Source organism: Prionailurus viverrinus, chromosome X (assembly GCF_022837055.1).
Source record: "Prionailurus viverrinus isolate Anna chromosome X, UM_Priviv_1.0, whole genome shotgun sequence".
In the NCBI taxonomy this organism is placed as follows: Eukaryota; Metazoa; Chordata; class Mammalia; order Carnivora; family Felidae; genus Prionailurus; species Prionailurus viverrinus.
The window spans coordinates 48,792,352-48,812,430 of NC_062579.1; the positions used below are offsets into that span (position 1 = coordinate 48,792,352).

The window sequence follows — 20,079 nt, forward strand, 5'->3', positions numbered from 1 at the left end:
ATCAGAAAGGGTGAGACCATTAACTTTGTTCCCATGCCACTACTTGGCATAGGCATGACAACTTTGTTCCCATGGCAAAGCCAATTTTGTTCTTTTTAAGATTGTTTTGTCTATTTGGGTCCCTTGAGAACCTATATATATTTGGGGATGATATGATCTATTATTTCAAGACTATTGAAATGTAAAGGATGAATTGAAATCACTTTGTAAATCACTTTGGGTAGTATTACATATTAACAATATTAGCTCTTCCAACATGAGTATAAATGTCTTTCCTTTTTCTAGTGTATTTTTATTTTTTTGTGTAACATTTTGCAGTTTTCACTGTAAAAGTTTTCACTTCCTTGGCTAAACTTATTCCTATTTTATTCTTGTTGATGTTTAGCTACTTGATAAAGTTGAGCAAATTGAGACTCAGAGAGGCTAAGTAATAGTTACACCCTTAGTAAAGGGTGAACTGGGTTCTAAACACAGATCTATTTATCACTAAAACTATATACTTTCTATTATATTGCTTTTTTTGATCCCATGAACATTTGTCATTCATACATTCCACATGTTGTAAGAACATTGTTGAATTGAAGAAGGTCCAATATAAAATTAAATCAGTATTCACAACTGGGGTATCTGCTCAACTAGATGGTGAGGTAATTCCATGGTTAAAATTTGGTACAGCTATGGATAATTTTAGAATATCAGTACCTTCCTGAAGTTTCTAGTTTTGTTTTCTTCAATAGTTACTATGAATGTTCCTGATTCCATATCTATGCCAAGTAGTGCCAAAAGAACAGAAAGGGGGAAAAACAAACCAATGCTGGGGATTGAGGGTTTCACAGGAAAATTACAAATTGAAATGACTTAAAGTTTGAGTAGTAAGTCGTGATGCAGACAAAAAGGTGTAAAGGCTTTCCACAAAGAAAGAAAAACTTTCTTACCTTAGTAGTTGCAATTCCAATGTCAGGTAAGAGGAATAACAGATAAGACTTAGAAAGTGAATAGGGGACTTGACCAGCACTACAAAAGATACTAAGGGGGATTCTGTGAGACAAAGTACCAGAGACATCTCTACAAGCATGAAACCTACAGACATCATGACTCTAAACCCATATCTTTCTATAATAACACTGAACATAAATGGCCTAAATGCACCAACCAAAGACATAGGGTATCAGAATGGATAAAAAAAAAACAAGACCCATCTATTTGCTGTCTACAAGAGACTCATTTTAGACCTGAGGACACCTTCAGATTGAAAGTGAGGGGATGGAGAACTATCTATCATGCTACTGGAAGTCAAAAGAAAGCTGGAGTAGCCATACTTATATCAGACAAATTAGACTTTAAATTAAAGGCTGTAGGTAACAAGAGATGAAGAGGGAATTATGTAATAATTACAGGGTCTATCATCAGGAATAGCTAACAATTATAAATGTCTATGCGCCAAATACAAGAGCCTCCAAATATATAAAACAATTACTCACAAATATAAGCAACCTTATTGATAACAATATGGTCACTGCAGGGGACTTTAATACCCCACTTACAACAATGAATAGATAATCTAGACACAGGGTCAATAAAGAAACAAGGGCCCTGAATGATACATTGTATCAGATGGACTTGAAAGATATATAGAGAACTCTGCATCCAAAGCAACAGAAATTACTTTCTCCTTGAGTGCACATGTAAGATTCTCCAAGATGATCACAATCTAGGTCACAAAACAGCCCTTCATAAGTATACAAGAATTGAGTTCATACCATGCATACTTTCAGACCACAATGCTATGAGGTTTCAAATCAACAACAGGAAAAAGTCTGGAAAACCTCTAAAAGCATAGAGGTTAAAGAACACCCTACTAAAAATGAATTGGTCAATCAGGCAATTGGGAAGAAATTTAAAAATATATGGAAACAAATGAAAATGAAAATACAATCCAAATGCTTTGGGATGCCTTGAAGGCAGTCCTGAGGGGAAAATACATTGCAATCCAGGCCTATCTCCAGAAACAAGAAAAACCCCAAATACAAAATCTAACAGCACACCTAAAGGAACTAGAAGCAGAACAGCAAAGACACCCCAAACCCAGCAGAAGAAGATAAATAATACAGATCAGAGCAGAAATAAACAATATAGAATCTAAACAAAATGTAGAGCAGATAAATGAAACCAAGAGTTGTTTTTTTGAAAAAATAAACAAAATTGATAAACCTCTAGCCAGGCTTCTCAAAAGGAAAAGGGAGAGGACCCAAATAAAATCATGAATGAAAATGGAATTATTACAACCAATCCCTCAGAGATACAAGCAATGATCAGGGAATACTATGAAAAATTATATGCCAACAAACTTGACAACCAGGAAGAAATGGACAAATTCCTAAACACCCACACACTTCCAAAACTCAATCAGGAGGAAATAGAAAGCTTGAACAGACCCATAACCAGCGAAGAAATTGAATCAGTTATCAAAAATCTCCCAACAAATAAGAGCCCAGGACCAGATGGCTTCCCAGGGGAGTTCTACCAGACGTTAAAAGCAGAGATAATACCTATCCTTCTCAAGCTAATCCAAAAAATAGAAAGGGAAGGAAAACTTCCAGACTCATTCTATGAAGCCAGTATTCCTTTGATTCCTAAACCAGACAGAGACCCAGTAAAAAAAGAGAACTACAGGCCAATATCCCTGATGAATATGGATGCAAAAATTCTCAATAAGATTCTAGCAAATCGAATTCAACAGCATATAAAAAGAATTATTCACCATGATCAAGTGGGATTCATTCCTTGGATGCAGGGCTGGTTCAACATTCGCAAATCAATCAATGTGATACATCACATTAATAAAAGGAAATATAGGAACCATATGATCCTGTCAATCGATGCAGAAAAAGCATTTGACAAAATTCAGCAACGTTTCTTAATAAAAACCCTCAAGAAAGTCGGGATAGAAGGAACATACTTAAACACCATAAAGGCCATTTATGAAAAGCGCACAGCTAATATCATCCTCAATGGGGAAAAACTAAGAACTGAGATCAGGAACACGACAGGGATGCTCACTCTCACCGCTGTTGTTTCACATAGTGTTGGAAGTGCCAGCATCAGGAATCAGACAACAAAAGGAAATCAAAGGCATCAAAATTGGCAAAGATGAAGTCAAGCTTTCACTTTTTGCAGATGACATGATATTATACATCGAAAATCTGATAGACTCCACCAAAAGTCTGCTAGAACTGATACATGAATTCAGCAAAGTCGCAGGATACAAAATCAATGTACAGAAATCAGTTGCATTCTTATACACTAACAATGAAGCAACAGAAAGACAAATAAAGAAACTGATCCCATTCACAATTGCACCAAGAAGCATAAAATACCTAGGAATAAATCTAACCAAAGATGTAAAAGATATGTATGCTGAAAACTAAAGAAAACTTATGAAGGAAATTATAGAAGATATAAAGAAATGGAGGAACATTCTGTGCTCATGTGTTGGAAGAATAAACATTGTCAAAATGTCAATACTACCCAAAGCTATCTACATATTCAATGCAGTCTCAATCAAACTTGCACCAGCATTCTTCTCGAAGCTAGAACAAGCAATCCTAATTTTTTTTGGAGCCACAAAAGTCCCCGAATAGCCAAAGTAATATTGAAGAAGACCAATGTGGGAGGCATCACAATCCCAGCCTTTAGCCTCTACTACAAAGCTGTAATCATCAAGACAGCATGGTATTGGCATAAAAACAGACACATAGACCAATGCAATAGAATAGAAACCACAGAACTAGACCCACAAACGTATGGCCATCTAAGCTTTGACAAAGTAGGAAAGAATATCCAATGGAAAAAAGACAGTCTCTTTAACAAATGGTGCTGGGTGTACTGGACAGCAACATGCAGAAGGTTGAAACTAGACCACTTTCTCACACCATTCACAAAAATAAACTCAAATGGATACAGGCCCTGAATGTGAGACAGGAAACCATCAAAACTCTAGAGGAGAAAGCAGGAAAAGATCTCTCTGACCTCAGCTACAGCAATTTCTTACTTGACACATCCCCAAAGGCAAGGGAGTTAAAAGTAAAAATGAACTATTGGGACCTCATGAAGATCAAAAGTTTCTGCACAGCAAAAGAAACAATCAACAAAATAAAAGGCAACCAACGGAATGGGAAAAGATATTTGCAAATGACATATCGGACAAAGGGCTTGTATCCAAAGTCTATAAAGAGCCCACCTAACTCCACACCCGAAAAACAAATAACCCAGTGAAGAAATGGGCAGAAAACATGAATCGACACTTCTCTAAAGAAGACATCCACATGGCCAACAGGCACATGAAAACATGTTCAGCGTCGCTCCTCATCAGGGAAATACAAATCAAAACCACACTCAGATGTCACCTCACGCCAGTCAGAGTGGCCAAAATGAACAAATCAGGAGACTATAGATGCTGGAGAGGATGTGGAAAAACGGGAACCTTCTTGCACTGTTTGTCGGAATGCAAATTGGTGCAGCCACTCTGGAAAACAGTGTGGAGGTTCCTCAAAAAATTAAAAACAGACCTACCCTATGACCCAGCAGTAGCACTGCTAGGAATTTCCCAAAGGGATACAGGAGTGCTGATGCATAGGGGCACTTGTACCCCAATGTTTATAGCAGCACTCTCAACAATAGCCAAATTATGGAAAAAGCCTAAATGTCCATCACCTGACGAATGGATAAAGAAATTGTGGTTTATATACACAATGGTGTACTACGTGGCAATGAGAAAGAATGAAATATGGCCTTTGTAGCAACATGGATTGAACTGGAGAATGTTATGCTAAGTGAAATAAGCCATACAGAGAAAGAAAGATATCATATGTTTTCACTCTTATGTTGATCCTGAGAAACTTAACAGAAACCCATGGGGGAGGGGAAGGGAAAAAAAGGTTAGAGTGGGAGAGAGCCAAAGCATAAGAGACTCTTAAAAACTGAGAACAAACTGAGGGTTGATGGGGGTTGGGAGGGAGGGGAGGCTGGGTGATGGGTATTGAAGAGGTCATTTTTTGGGATGAGCACTGGGTGTTGTATGGAAACCAATTTGACAATAAATTACATAAAAAAAGTGTGTAAGGGTCAGATTGTTAATTAAGCTAAGAAAATGGGTTTGAGACAGCAACAGAATTATTAAACATAAGAGGTATTGATTGCATCAGAAAGGTAGGTATACCTTGGGAATGTTCTTTATCTCGGGGTAATTTTCAAACTTCTCTATAGTATTTTTTTCATAGTCATAGTAAGGCAGTGATGGGTAGTAAACATCAGTATGAAATAGTGTAACTATGCTACAGAATGATTTTTGAATTCAACTGTAGATTCTTCCATTTTGAAGAGTTTGAAGAATTATCGAATAATTCTGAAAAATCAGGTTCTGCTACAAGGGATTGGACAAAAGAACCTATAGGTTTTTACAGTGGACTCATAACCTATTCTTATCTCTGCAAGTGAACAATAAGAGAATTGTGGATGGGAATATTTGGAATTATATTGCCTTGTGCCTTGATCCTCCCTCTTGTCCACATGCAGAAAAATGTGTTTCAGACTTAGTAACCATCATAGCTTTTGTTAGAAGCCCCATTTTGATACAACATGTAATTGGAGGGTACCCTCTATTACTTGGAAAGAGCCATATCCATAATATTCAATGTTTATGCTTTGTATATAATAGGAAATATTGATGCTTTGTGTGCAATGCAAGCATTAAATCTGGGGTGTGAACAATGAATCTTGTTTGTAGCTTGCTACCAGGGCAACCTCTTTTACCACAGAAATTCTCCTAATCCTTCAGGATTTTCCTTCTTCCCATGCTTCCCATTGTGGAAATCAGAGAGTAGCTTTATGTGTACCCCCTACTGCCATATTTTGTCTCTCAGGTGTTGTCATGGCAATCCTTTATGTTCTGCAGTGAGCACCCATTACCTTGATGAAAGATGTTGGCTGTGGCCTTTTGCATTTTTTCACTTAAGGTTGGCTTTATTTACAAAAGTCATTTTCTACCTGTTTATTTATGGCTAGGGACTATGGCCTAAAAGAAGGGAAGAGAATGGTAGAAAGACTGCCCCTGGTTTTTAAGAGTATTTGACATTGTACCTTCCACCCACCTCCAAGTCTCTTGTAAGAGCAACCACAGTATCTTGAATAATAATGCAATTGACCCTTTTTGTTCTGAGTATTTCCTGACAAATAAGGGTCAACTCACTCTGCAGGTCTGCCAATTACTGCTGGAGAATGAGGGTTGGCTCAGACCCGACCATTCTCTCTTTTGGGGTACAGGAGTATGCCTCCAGTCACAGTACAACTTGCTCAGTGACAGCAACCTGCAGTTGCATTTGTAAAACTATTTCCTTTGAATCTACCATTTTGGGATCTCTTGAGATATTTTTCTTTAAGGCTAAGTTCTCCAGAGTGGATCTTTAATATATGAATTGTTCTTAGGGGAATCTGAAGAAATACATAAAGATCAAAGGTTTTCAATTGTCTCTGTAGGCGATATGTTACAGGAAACAGATTGACTTTTCTAAAATATATGAAAAGTGGTATGGAAAGGGGTAATAATGTAGCTCTGTCTTTTTGAATAAGATCTCATTGTTTCAAGCTGATTTTCTACTAAAATCATTTATATTCATCTCAGGCCTGGGAGTAAATACCAGTCTCCTCTTGCCCAACTCCTTGTAGGCCCCAGTCTCCTTTTGAGAATATTTGCCTAAATACCTTCTAACTTCTTGGTGTTCACTTCCAGTAACTATAAACTCATTATGCTTTGAGAATCACATTCTATGTCTAGACGACTGTCAGAAAATTCTTTCCTATTTTGAGTTGAAATCCACCTCTGTGTGTAGCTTCTACCCATGGGTATTAGCTCTATGGGAAAACAAGTAATCTATTTACCTACTATGTATTCCCTGGCCAAATATTATATCTTCTGGTGTCCAGGTTAAAACAAACAAAAAAACCTCACTTTTCCAACTATTTCTCAAGGAAACCAAATTTCTTCCTCTTTTTCCTGTCTCTGCATAAAAGTATACTCCATTTTATCTGTGTTCATTTTAACGTATAATGCTCAGAGTTGAAATTGGACTTTTTGGTAAGGTATGACTGGCCCTGGTAATGCAAACCTATAAATCCCTTTATCTGAATCCCATACTATAGAAATGCAGACAGATGCCACATTGCCATATTGCGCCATCACATATTCCTATGGAATTAGTAAAACCTGCTCATTCTTTTTCATTCATGCTCTTGTTCTAGGCCACATCTCCCACCTACCTCTGTCCTTTCCTTTCATACCCAAAGGGAAGACTCCTCTGACAGTGGATCTTATTTTTACCTCTTTATTCTGTTTTTTTTTTAATCTTCACTCAGAAGGTGTGTATCTTCAGAGCCTTTCACACCCAATACTTCCATGGAGCCTTCTCTATCTTCTTTCTCTTTTGCCAGTTCAGAGGAAATCAGTCTTCTCTTTAGGTTTAATGTCCAACCATAAAATCACCACAGTTCCTTGGTCACTCATCTACTTAAACTTACTTTTGGACTGGGATAAATCTAAGACCTGAGCCAGATAGGAGGCCAGAGAAGCTTCGAGAACCAAACATAGCTCATTTTCACTACATACGTAAAGAACTAGGATCAGGTTGGCCCCCTTCTGAGAACAGTTGGGCCTGAGTCCAGAGCTTTTCATAGGGAGAGCAAGTGGAAGCTGAGAAAAATTTTCTGGACAAAATTCACTTCCTAGAAAGATTCTCAGCTTTCTGTGTCCCAAATGTGTAGCAGGGTTTTTTTAGTTTCCAAAGAATATTCTCACCATTTAAATCATCTTGAAAGAATACATATACATCATTGTTCATTGCCTCAATTTTGCAGATACAGCTACTCAAAGTTACACAGTAAGTGTGATCTTATTAAGTGGCAATGTCTACAGAAGAGATGGAAGCATAGTAACCCCTTGGGATAAGCCACTAGTGAAAAGATAAAGAAAGAAATTACTTGTTCTAGTTCCACCATGAAAATAGTCTAAGCTCTAGCCAAGAGTTTACATTAAAATATAAATAAGTGCAACAACTTGGATGGATCTAGAGGGTATAATGCCAAGTGAAATAAGTCAATAAGAGAAAGATACCATATGATTTCACTTATATGTGGAATTTAAGAAATGAAACATGAACATAGGGGAAGAGAAGGAAAAATAAAATAACAAAAAGAGAGAGGCAGACAAACCATAAGACACTCTTAAATATAGAGAACAGAGAGTTACTGGAGAAGTGTGTGGGGGAATGAGCTAAATGTGTGATGGGAATTAAAGAGGGCACATATTGGGATGAGCACTGGGTGTTATATGTAAGTGAAGAATCACCAAATTCTACTCCTGAAACCAATACTACACTATATGTTAACTAACATGAATTTAAATATAAAAAAGAAACAAATGAACAAAGGTAAAAAAGAGGCAAATAAAAAAACAGACTCTTTTTTAAAAGTTTTTACCTAAATTCCAGTTGGTTAACATACAGTGTGATAATTAGTTTCAGGTGTACAATTTAGTGATTCATCACTTTAACACAACACCCAGTGCTCATCACAAGTGCACTCCTAAATCCCCAACACCTCCTCGTCCCACTCACATCCCCTCTGGTAACCATCAGTTTGTTCTCTAGAGTTATGAGTCTGTTTTTTTTGTTGTTGTTCTCTTTTTTCCACATATGATAATTCGTTTTGTTTCTTAAACTCCACATATGAATGAAATCATATGGTATTTGCCTTTCTCTGACAGACTCTTTAACTATAGAGCACAAACTATTGGTTGCCAAAAGGGAGGTAGGTGGGGGAATAGGTGAAATAGGTGATGGGAATTAAGGAGTGTACTTATCATGAGCACTGAGAATGTATAGATTGTTGAATCATTATATTGTACACCCCAAATTAATATAATACTCTATGTTAATTACACTTGAATAAAAAAAAGTCTGAACAGAATACACACTTTAAAACATCAAATAATACCCCATATCTGAGCCCCATAGTTTATGAACTATGTCTTAGAGTCTTAAGGGAGAAGACTCAATCTGACAGCTTGAAGTTCAGGCATTATTATAAACAATATCTCCTATGGCTTTAAACTAGGACATCAACAAATAGAAACCTCTTAAATAAATGGAATAGTAATCTTTATTATTTAAAAACTTGAACCAAGAACACATATAGGTAGAAATTTTTCAATTTAAAACAGCTAATTAAGCCCTAATTTTTCTGTGTTTTTCTTACCCAAGTCCATATTCTAAGACATGGACTCTCCTGTGAGGAGTTAAAGGTGGAGAAACAAGGCAAGGATTTGAGTGCAGCAGTTCACAGAGTACCTTAGTTGAATCACTTCCCTTCTCTGGACCTGTTTACTTGGAAAATATTTTCCTTACCTCTCACTGATTAAAGCAGAAGAGTTTTTGGAAATCCATTCAAACGGTATTGGAGACATTCAAGGTAACTCATTCAAAGAAATTTCTTGTAGAACTGGGAGATGCCCTGTTTGGGCATAGGAGAGGGTAGGCTGAGAAATTCAACTCCAGATCATCATAAGTCTGGTGCCCCAGAGATTGAGAAAGAGAAAGGTTTTTCAAGTGTGGGGAGGATAAAATTGAAACAGGGTTTGGTGCTGGATCACCAAATAGGTAGACAATAGTCAGACTAGGACACTAGCAAACAGATACACCAAAATAAATAAATAAATAAACAAACAAATAAATAAATAAGAAGAATTTATTTTTTTTAATTTTATTTTTGAGAGACACAGAGAGAGAGCATGAACAGGGGAGGAGCAGAGAGAGGGAGACACAAAATCCAAAGCAGGCTGCAGGCTCTGAGCTTTCCACACAGAACATGATGCGGGGCTTGAACTCAGGAACTGTGTGACAATGACCTGAGATGAAGTCGGATGCTCAACTGACTGAGCCACCCAGACACCGTCAAAAAAGAATTTTTAAAAACAACCTGATACTTTATGTTAAAAATAAAACAAAATAAAAACCTCCAAAATAATCATCATGAGGAAAATTGCAGAATTACACTCATTATATACTCAGTATGCTTATTTTTTTGTTTTTTTTTATTTTTTTTACTTTTTTTTCAAGTTTTTATCTGAATTCCAGTTAGTTATAATACAGGTGTACATTATAGTAATTCAACACTTCCATAAAACACCCAGTGCTCATCACAACAAGTGCACTCCTTAATCCTTATCATCTATTTAACCCATCTTCCCCACACTGTTCTTCTGGTAACCATCAGTTTGATCTCTATAGCTAAGAGTCTATTTCTTGGTTTGCCTCTCTTTCTTTTTTTCCATTTGATCATTTGTTTCTTAAATTCCACATATTTGATACATATGGGAAGGAAAGACTCTTGAAGTTATGTCTTCCTTGCTTGTTGTTTTGGCCTCCACAGCTCCCACTGCATGTGGCTTAATCCAATCAATGCAAGAAATGCAGGTGTCTCATCACCCTCCTTCTAAGCCCAGCTCAAGGCTAGCTTTGTCACTTTCTCTTTTTTTTCCCCTCCAGAGTCAATCTCAGAAAGCTTTGTCGCTTTCATCAACCTAACATTTGGTCCATGTGCTTGCTGCAAGCAAACACTAATCGTGGGGGAAGTTACTTCAAGATATTTTGTCCTTCCTCCTGACTCCTTGAAAATCAAGTGAAAAGTGCACCAAGTGACTAATATGGTTCATTCAATACTGGGGTTTGAGAAGACTATTAAATGGAGGTGGGGACTCTAGATAATTTATTCATTTGTTGAAGGAAGAGGTAGTACAAGGCTCTTGTCAGATGGTTTTGGTGTCCAAGAGCCCTAACTCTAAGGAAGTTCTTATTTAAGTCAAACTTAATTTCTTTCACTGAAATTTAAGCTCATTTACATTTGGTACTTCTTAATTTAAAAGTTCATCAATTCTTTTCTTTTTCTTTTTTAGAGGAGAAGAAGCATATTATATTAGAAAGAGCTTTACTCTGCCAAAGTATCCCTGAAAGACCAAAGCCAAGATCCTTCCTTGTTCTTAGTGTCAATTTCCTCATCTGTAAGTCAAAGAAAACAATATTTTACTAAAAGGATTGTTGTACCATTTAATTGTGAAGCATCTACGGAAAAGGTAGGCACCAGTTTCTGACATATACTAGGTGTACTCAACACAGTTTTCTCAATTCCATATTCTATGATGACAGCACAAGTATCAGAATACCACAACCCAGATTTTCTGACTTCCAATCCAGTGTAGGAACAGTGATTATGATCATATTTCTATGAATATCTGATCTACAAAAGACTAAGAAGACTAAGAAATATGAGTCTTTTGTAGAAAGAGGAGAAAAGGAGAAAAATAGAGTTATTAGCCTTGAAAGCTGAGTAAAGGAGACTGGACAGATGCATAAATCGATAAGTCATGAGAAGCCTCTGGAATTCTTGAGTTGTTGAATGACAGGGTGAATATAATGAACAATCACATGTCCGAATCTCCCCTCAGACTTTCCGAAAGGTGGTGCAGAACCCATGAATAAAAAGTTGCTCTCCGTCCCCCAGCCAGGATGGGCACGTTAACTGTTTCTAAAAAAGAGACCTCCTTCCAGAGCCCTCAGCCCAGTAATCTTTATCAGCTTCCCCTGTTCTCATTGGCTGTTATCTTAAGAGTGTTTTCCTTCTCCTCCCTTCCATGACCTCTCTTTACTTTTGTGGGGCTAAGTACCGCTCACTGAACTTTTATCTGGCATTTTTACTCACGGGAAAGTCCATATACCATATTATGTATTGCTATTTCTGCTATTGGCCAAGGTTTGGCAGTTCTCATTTACAAGGCTGGGATGTGCCAGGCCAAAGACAGTGGGAGAGCCAGAACTGCTCTTGTAATTCTGGAATCTTCAAAGACCAAAGCTAGGAGTACCCTTAATAAATGATCTATGTCAATACTCTCATGCTAAAGATGAACAAATGAAGCATGGAGAAAATACTGTAGTAGGAAATAGTAAGAGAGACTCACCTAAAGTCACACAGAGCCTATATATCAGAGCTCGGGTCTCCAAACTCTCATCCCAGTACCATTTTCAATACACCAAGTTTAACTCTTGAGGTGTTTCTCTGTCCATTGTTTTCACTCCCACTTTTGGTTTCCCTCTATCAGTTCCCCTTCAGGGAAACATTTTAGTTACACTACTATCCCCCTCACATCTAACTAAAAAACACCATGAATTCGTCCCTTTATTCGATTTTCTCCTAGTCTAGGCATTCAGACTTAAGTGATTTTAACTATTCCTCCTACCACAATTGGGAGCCAGGAGCAGATAAGCATATCTCTAAATTGATTCCTGGGTTTCATCTTCCAGGGCTAGCTGTAAACACAATACCAGCCAAAGAAGCAGCAAACAAGAAACTGGCAATCCAAAATGTCCTAGCACAAGTCTCAATGAAAATATTTCCATCTACCTTGGGACAGGAAACTGGCTGCTTGTTTACAGGACTGGCCTAAGAAGAAAGAGAATGAGAATAGTTGTGAAGCCAAAAAGACGTCAAAGAACCATCTGTTTTGAGTATCTCAAAACCCAGGCTGAATATTTTGGTCACTGTGTGCCATGGCTTCAGATTTCAAACCTGGCCATTGTGGCTCTACCAAAAAAATGTTCTCAGTGGGAAAGGGGGATAGAAAGATAGCTAATCTTGGTGGAGTGAAACATCCTCCAAAGTTGGTGTCCTGGACCCATATGCCCTGTTGTAACAGAAACTACTCAACACGTTGGAAGACTTCTGCAAAGGAGACCCCATTAGATCACTTCATTATAGAGTATACACTTAAACATTTTCCTAGCCCGTGTTCCAGGAATTATAAAACTGGGCAATTAAGATTGTCTTCAAAGGCTGGAATTGTAATCAGCTCCATGTGAGGAGGCAAAGGGGTGGCATCAGTTGGTGAGACGATTTTATTTGGTAAGTAAATCCAACATTAATAACGAGAACAAAATCTGGGCATCTTAAAGATGTGGATGGGTGAGGAAAGCCAGGCTTAACTACAAGGGAGTCTATTGAATGTTGCCCTTAGTTGGGGCAGAGTAGCTATAGAGTGCTAAGCCAAAATGTAGTTTGCCTTGCATAACAGTCTAGCTCACAGACATAGGTTTACTCCATGAAACCTGAGGATGAGCCTCAAGATCCCAGATCTTCCTCTCACACTGACTGACTTGGAGAACGTGGACTATGTCCTAACTCTCTGTATGCTTCAGTGTCCTCATCTGTATAATGGGAGGGGATCTAATTAGATCATAATCCTTCCACTTCTAAATTGTTATGCATGATTTTCTGTGGGAAACCTAGTCCTGTTTTTTACCCACAGTAAAGAATGTTTGTGATGGAGTATTATATATATCAAAAAGAATGAAGTCTTGCCATTTGCAACTATGTGGATGTAACTGGAGGGTATTATGCTAAGTGAAATTAGTCAGAGAAAGACAAAAATCATATGACTTCACTCATATGAGGACTTTAAGAGACAAAACATATGAAAATAAGGGAAGAGAAACAAAAATAATATAAAAACAGGGAAGGGGACAACACAGAAAAGACTCGTAAATATGGAGAACAAACTGAGGGTTCCTGGAGGGGTTATGGGAGTGGGGATGGGCTAAATGGGTAAGGGGCACTAAGGAATCTACTCCTGAAATCATTGTTGCACTATATTCTAACTAATTTGGATGTAAATTTAAAATAATAAATTTTAAAAAAAGTTATAAAAAAGAGAATGTGTGTGATGGCAGGAATTAAACTACTGTGACACTCCAGTTTAGACAATTTCTGGCTGTGCCAGAACCTGCTTTCAACTCTTATTCTGTAAAGTTCTGTTTCCAAAGACTTGGTAGAAATTCCTTAAGCCCTGGATGTCCATGCCAGGGTCAGCAAGGTTCTCTTTTGTTCTGATATTATTCCAAGTTTTTTTTTTTTTAATGGGACTTGGAAGCAGAATTTCAATAATTTTTAATCATATGCAAAAATTGTTTGGCTTCATTTTGTCTACATTCCCCACTTTCCATTTTATTAATCCACATTAATTAATTTACATTTGTTTTAGTTTTCTGTACAAGAGAATTATCTTAAGACATGACTCTCCAAAGTCTTAGTTGCCTGGTAATAGGCAGATTGCATCAGGCAGAAGGAAGATGTCTTTACCAACCCTCTTTACCCCAAGGAATAGAAAAAAGAAAAAGGATTCAAAGTGAGTTGAGTTGACACTTGAAAAAAAAATAAGAAAGGCATTTTCTGCACAGGAAAAAGATTGGAATGTGGTAGCAACTGCTTAGGGGCTTCAGAAACCAATAAGCACTACAGTTAGGTTAGTGTCAATAGTGGCACACGGCGTCCAGTCAACTCAGCGGGACCAGCTACATCAATATGTGTGCTAAGCCCAGAACTAGGACAGTCAGCCATGCCAATTTATTCTGCTTCGATTAGATCATACATAATGATATATAATCAGTTATGGGATCCATACACTTAGTATTTTTTTTTCTGAACATAAACATATATTCATGATAAATAATTTGGAATATACATAAAGAAAAAATAAACATATAATTGCCAAATACCACTCTTAAAGTGCTGGTGAATTTCCTTTTCTCTATATTTAATTCGTATTGTATAATATATAATTTGTGTGTGTGTGTGTATTTTGCTTTTTACAAATTTAAGATCATAAAGTACATTTAATTTGTTGTAATGGCTTTATAACAAGTTTTTCATTGAACATATTTTAAACATTTTCCCATGTTGATAGTTTTCAAAATCATGATTTTAACAGCTTAATAGTACCAGTGCATTTAACTGATTCTTTACTATTGAGCATTTAGATTACTTACAATTTTTCACAACTACAAATAACACTACAATGAGAAGTCTTGTATATAAATCTGTTTTCATTTATGATTATTTCCTTTGGATGTTTTCATAATTTTTTTAATGTTTATTTTTGAGGGAGAGAGAGAGAGAAAGATCATGAGCAGTAGAGGGGCAAAGTGACAGGGATACACAGAATCTGAAGCTACAGGCTCTGAGCTGTCAGCACAGATCTTGACATGGGGCTTGAACTCATGAACCGTGAGATCATGACGTGAGCTGAAGGACGCTTAATGGAATGAGCCACCCAGGTGTTCCTGAATGTTTTTAATAAAAGTAGAGTTACTGGGTTAAAAGAGCATGAATATTTATAGGCTAGAGAAAGTAACAGAATCTATTATGACAGCAGCTGGAATTTAGTTCTACCTTTTATTTATCAAGCCCTGTGCTAGTTACTTGGAAAACAAAATAAATCAAATCTTATATTTGCCTTCAATAGACTCCCAGTCTAAGGGTGAAACACATGAGTAAACAATTTTAATACAGTATATTACTGTTATAAGGCAAATATGCACTGAGCAAAGGGAAACCTGAAAGGTGATAAGGCCAAAACAAAGGAAAATGGAGGCGACTCCTAAAATAGGTTTGGAAAGTTAAATGCAGACTAGGTTGAGCCTTCTTAGGGCCTTGTTGATGTGGGTCCCATATTAGTTGAACCTTTTCCAGGAAAGAAAGGCAGCAATGAACTTAAGCCACCCAGGACACCTGCCATAGGCCCATAGGAATAATAAAACAAAAGGACAGGAAAGACATCAACAGCTTGGAGTGGATCCATATCCAAAGCAGAAGTAGTATGGAAATAGAGATGTTAAATAACGTCCACATTAGTTGTGCTCAAGTTGTGAGAATTTGGGACTAGATAAGGTCCTCTTTGGGCTTGAGGTATTGGTTTTGAGCCTTAAGAAGAGCAAAGAGTGAAGACTGCACTTCTACAAAATATCAGAGTAAATAGGCCCTTTTGAGTACCTTTAAAAGTAGGATATGGCCTGAACAAGCTGGAAGATCTCATGACGATTAGCAAAGGGAGAGGGAAAATGTGAGGAAGCCTGCATGTGATAAAGGCTATAGATCATGGATGGTTGTCAACGTTTTATCTTCTGCTCCCAGATTTTCACAATTACCACCACTTTTCCACCATCCTCATGTTGCTTCATCCAGCATCTACAAATGCTCTATTCATTTCTTTGGAAACATTTATGCAATCTGTAAATGTGTATTTGTCTGCAGATCTACTTGTTCAACGCTTATCTCTCACACTGCATTGGAAACTCTCTATAGGTAAGGAATGGTGTTGAACTCTCTATTTGTACCACTACTTGCACAACTATAGGCACAAAAGCAGCTTTCCCTTAGTGTTTATTGAAGAAATTAATCATGTCCATGGTCCCATAACCCCCCCAAAAAAGCTAGAGTGCCAGTGTCTTAGAAGGAACATACCAGAGCTTATAAATTATGGAACACAACTTTTTGAAATGGTTGTTTTCTCAGTTATTTTTGATTAGTATTTTGACATGTATCCTGAAGCACAAAAACAAACAAAAACCATTAAATATGAACTTTTACCTAAGACATAAACATCAGATTGTCTCAACTTATCCTTGATCCCTTTTCCATCTTTGGGCCTTCTCACACCTGTGGATAGGGTGAAGAAAGGAGACAAGGTGAGGGGTGAAATGATAAACAGAAATAGGGTTTCTGTGAAGGATGGGTGAGAAGTGGGATAAAGTAAGAATAAGAGGTGGAATAAAGGTGAAGGATGTCTTTCATATGCACTAACAATAGTGTTTTTACATGTTGAAACCTGTGTCTAAATGCTCTGTTTCATTGTCGTGATAGCTTAGAGGGGGATGCCTGGTCATTTTCACCTGTGCCAGAAGACATATTCTGAGGCTGAGGCAGGGCTTGAGGGAAAGTCTTGAAGGACAATAGGAGTATAGGCTTTCCTAAGGTGGTTTTACGTGGGATAGGACACCTTACACAGAGTCTGGTCTTTCCTGATTCTTCATAAACATTACCAGTTCCTGACTATTATCTAAGATCAATCAGAACTGCATCCACTTAAATTAAAGCTTATTCCCTGTAATAATATATACTCCTACCATGAGATCATTAATAAGGTTAACATAAACAATTGAAAATAGTGCAGTCTCATCTTTATCTTTAAGATAAAATGTAGTTGAATGGGAAAAGTGGCACACTCTAGTACAAATGCTGCACTTCAAATCCTAACTCCATCACTTCAATTCACCTCTATGAGCTTTGGTTCCTCATCTGCAAACAAGCTAATAGTATCTTCCTCTTATTTTTGTAAGGATTAATTTAAATGAAACAATGTCTAAAATATCTGTAGCACAAATCTAGTATCAAAATTGGTTTTTATGATTATTTTAATTCCTCTGCTGTCATTAATGAATCGGTTTAAACCCAGAATGAGGTCAGTTTTTTATGAGTAAAATTTCAATTTCCAGGAGGAAGCTAAATAAGTTATGTGAGTATGCAATGGGATCAGGAAGTAGGATGGCATAGATAACCTATATAAAGGGGGTAGTTGGCCCAGAAGTAAGCAAATGGGCAGAGAATCCTTATCAACCTCCAACCTTGGCTTCTTTTTTTTTTTTTTTTTTTTGGGTCACAACTTTGTACATGGTCTCTTAACAGATAAAACACCAGATTTCTATTATTTTGGGCCATACAGAGTGAAGCCGCTCTACTATCTGTAAGATTAGGGTGTGGAAATGAGATGCTTTAAGTTTTCTACAAGAATTATGTTTGGGTGCTGACACATAAAAGCCTAACAGTAAATAATTAAGACAGGGCTTAAGTTTATGTGTCCAGTTATAACTTCCCAACACCAAAAATTCAGTTTGAAGAGTAAGAAATATGCTTTTGTATATATGACACAAAGAAACTTGTTTAAATTTTTTTTTACTCTGAATGATATTTTGATTCTGTAAGCCTAAATCTTGATTTAAGTTAAAAAAGTAAAAATAAAAAACACTGGAGTGAGACCCAAGATATATGGGTTGTAATCCTGTCTTTTTCAGTGACCTTGAATTACTTCTCCTCAACATTATCTATAAAATGGGCATAGGAAGAAACTATCTAAAATAATTATATATAGATATAGATATAGATAGATAGATAGATAGAATATATATATGTATATATATGTATATATATGTATATATATATATGTATATATATGTATATATATGTATATATATGTATATATATGTGTATATATATGTATATATATATATGTATATAAGAACAAAGCATCAGTGAACTGCAGGACTACTTCAAGTAGCCATAAATGCATGTAATTAGATTCCCTGAAGAAGATAAGGGATGGAGGATACAGAAAAATATTTAAAGAAATATGGCTGAAACTTTTCAAAAAATGATGAAAACTGTAATAGCTCATTTCCCAGAAGTTTAACCAACCCAAAATACAGATGTAAAAAGAAACCACACCAAAGCACATCATAATCAAATTGCCTAAAACCAGTGGTATAAAAATCTTAAAAGCAGCCAGAGAATAAAGACAGATTACATGCAGAGTAAGAAAGAAAAGTTTGACACGACAAATAAAAATTTAAAAAGCTTGACATGAGATTTTTTCAATCAGAAGCAATGTAAGTGAGAAGGAAAACGTCTAAAATACTCAAAGAAAAATACTGTCATCTAGAATTCTTCACACAGCAAAAATACATATTAAAAACAAAGGTGAAATAGACACTTTCAGATATATAAAAGCAGAAAGAATTCAGAGTAAGCAGACCTGCCTCTAAGAAATGTTAAAGTATATCCTTTCAACTGAGTATTTACAGTGTCAGATGGAAACCTGGGTTTACATAAAAGAACACATATATAAAAATATTTTCATCTAATTATCTAAACCAGCTTTTAATGACCATGACAGCAAAAATCATCTCAAACAGATTGCATAAACATATATGTGATCTCCCTAGCAATCATAAAATCAAAAACCACTTCTTTGAGTATCATGTTACATATACATTAAATTAGGCCAAACACTAGAATACATAATGATAATGGTTTGAAACTGTTAGAGTAATTAATTGAAACTTGGCCTTCGAATTGATATTACTTAAAAATATATATAATGCAAGGAGTCCACTTGTTCCCTCTTTTCTCTCGTTCTGCTCTGCCATGCCCTGCTCTGAAGCGACACCCACCATCACCCCCAGAAAGCGGCCTCCACCTGCGGAGGACGCCAAGCGGCCCGGCTTTGTCCGGCTCTCTGAGCACGCCACCGCCCCGAGTAAGGAGTCCGCGCAGGGCTCGGGCTACGACCTGTACAGTGCCTATGATTATACAGTACCACCTATGGAAAAAGCCCTTGTGAAAATAGACATTCAGATAGCTCTTCCTTCTGGGTGCTGTGGAAGAGTAGCTCCCCATTCTGGCTTGGCTGCGAAACACTTCATAGATGTAGGAGCTGGCGTCATAGATGAAGATTATAGACGAAATGTGGGTGTTGTACTATTTAATTTTGGCAAAGAAAAGTTTGAAGTCAAAAAGGGTGATCGAATTGCACAGCTCATTTGTGAACGGATTTTTGATCCAGAAATAGAGGAAGTTCAGGTTTTGGATGACACTGAAAGGGGTTCAGGAGGTTTTGGGAAGAATTAAAACTTATGCCAAGAATAGAAAATGAGAAAACATACTTTTCTTAAAAATAGTCTTTGCTTAAAAAAATAAAAATAAAATTTAAAAAATTAAAAAAAATAATGCAATAATTATGTAGAAACATATAAATGTTCTTACTCTTTCACCTGATAGCTATCATCCTATAAATTTAGGCAAAGAATGTAAGCCAATGAAAAAATATATATAAATGCACGAATTTGCTCATTTTACTACTATTTAAAACAATGTCCAGTAATACATGTAGATTATGATATACATCCTGTATAAAATATCAGTTTTTCATTAAATCTATAATTAGCAAGAGTGTTTAGCAAACATGGTAAATTCTTATAAGGTTCTTTGATTGAAACGTATAAAATGAAACTTTTCCTATAATCACAACTATATAAAAATGATATTTGTGGATAAGGATGTAAGAAAGCAAGAAAAAATGGAAATTTGAGTTGT

General features: G+C 36.6%; 1 protein-coding gene across 1 annotated transcript; it reads left to right on the top strand.

The window, feature by feature from the left end:
• The first annotated feature begins 19,131 nt into the window (after positions 1–19,131).
• Positions 19,132–19,614, top strand: LOC125157583 (deoxyuridine 5'-triphosphate nucleotidohydrolase, mitochondrial-like). Its single transcript, XM_047844446.1, has one exon. It carries the CDS (start codon positions 19,132–19,134, stop codon positions 19,612–19,614), a length of 483 nt encoding a protein of 160 aa, XP_047700402.1.
• The last annotated feature ends 465 nt before the right edge of the window (positions 19,615–20,079 follow it).

What these genes read in the sequence shown, in the direction of transcription:
- LOC125157583 (XM_047844446.1), top strand. Translation starts at nt 19,132, where the DNA reads ATGCCCTGCTCTGAAGCGACACCCACCATCACCCCCAGAAAGCGGCCT.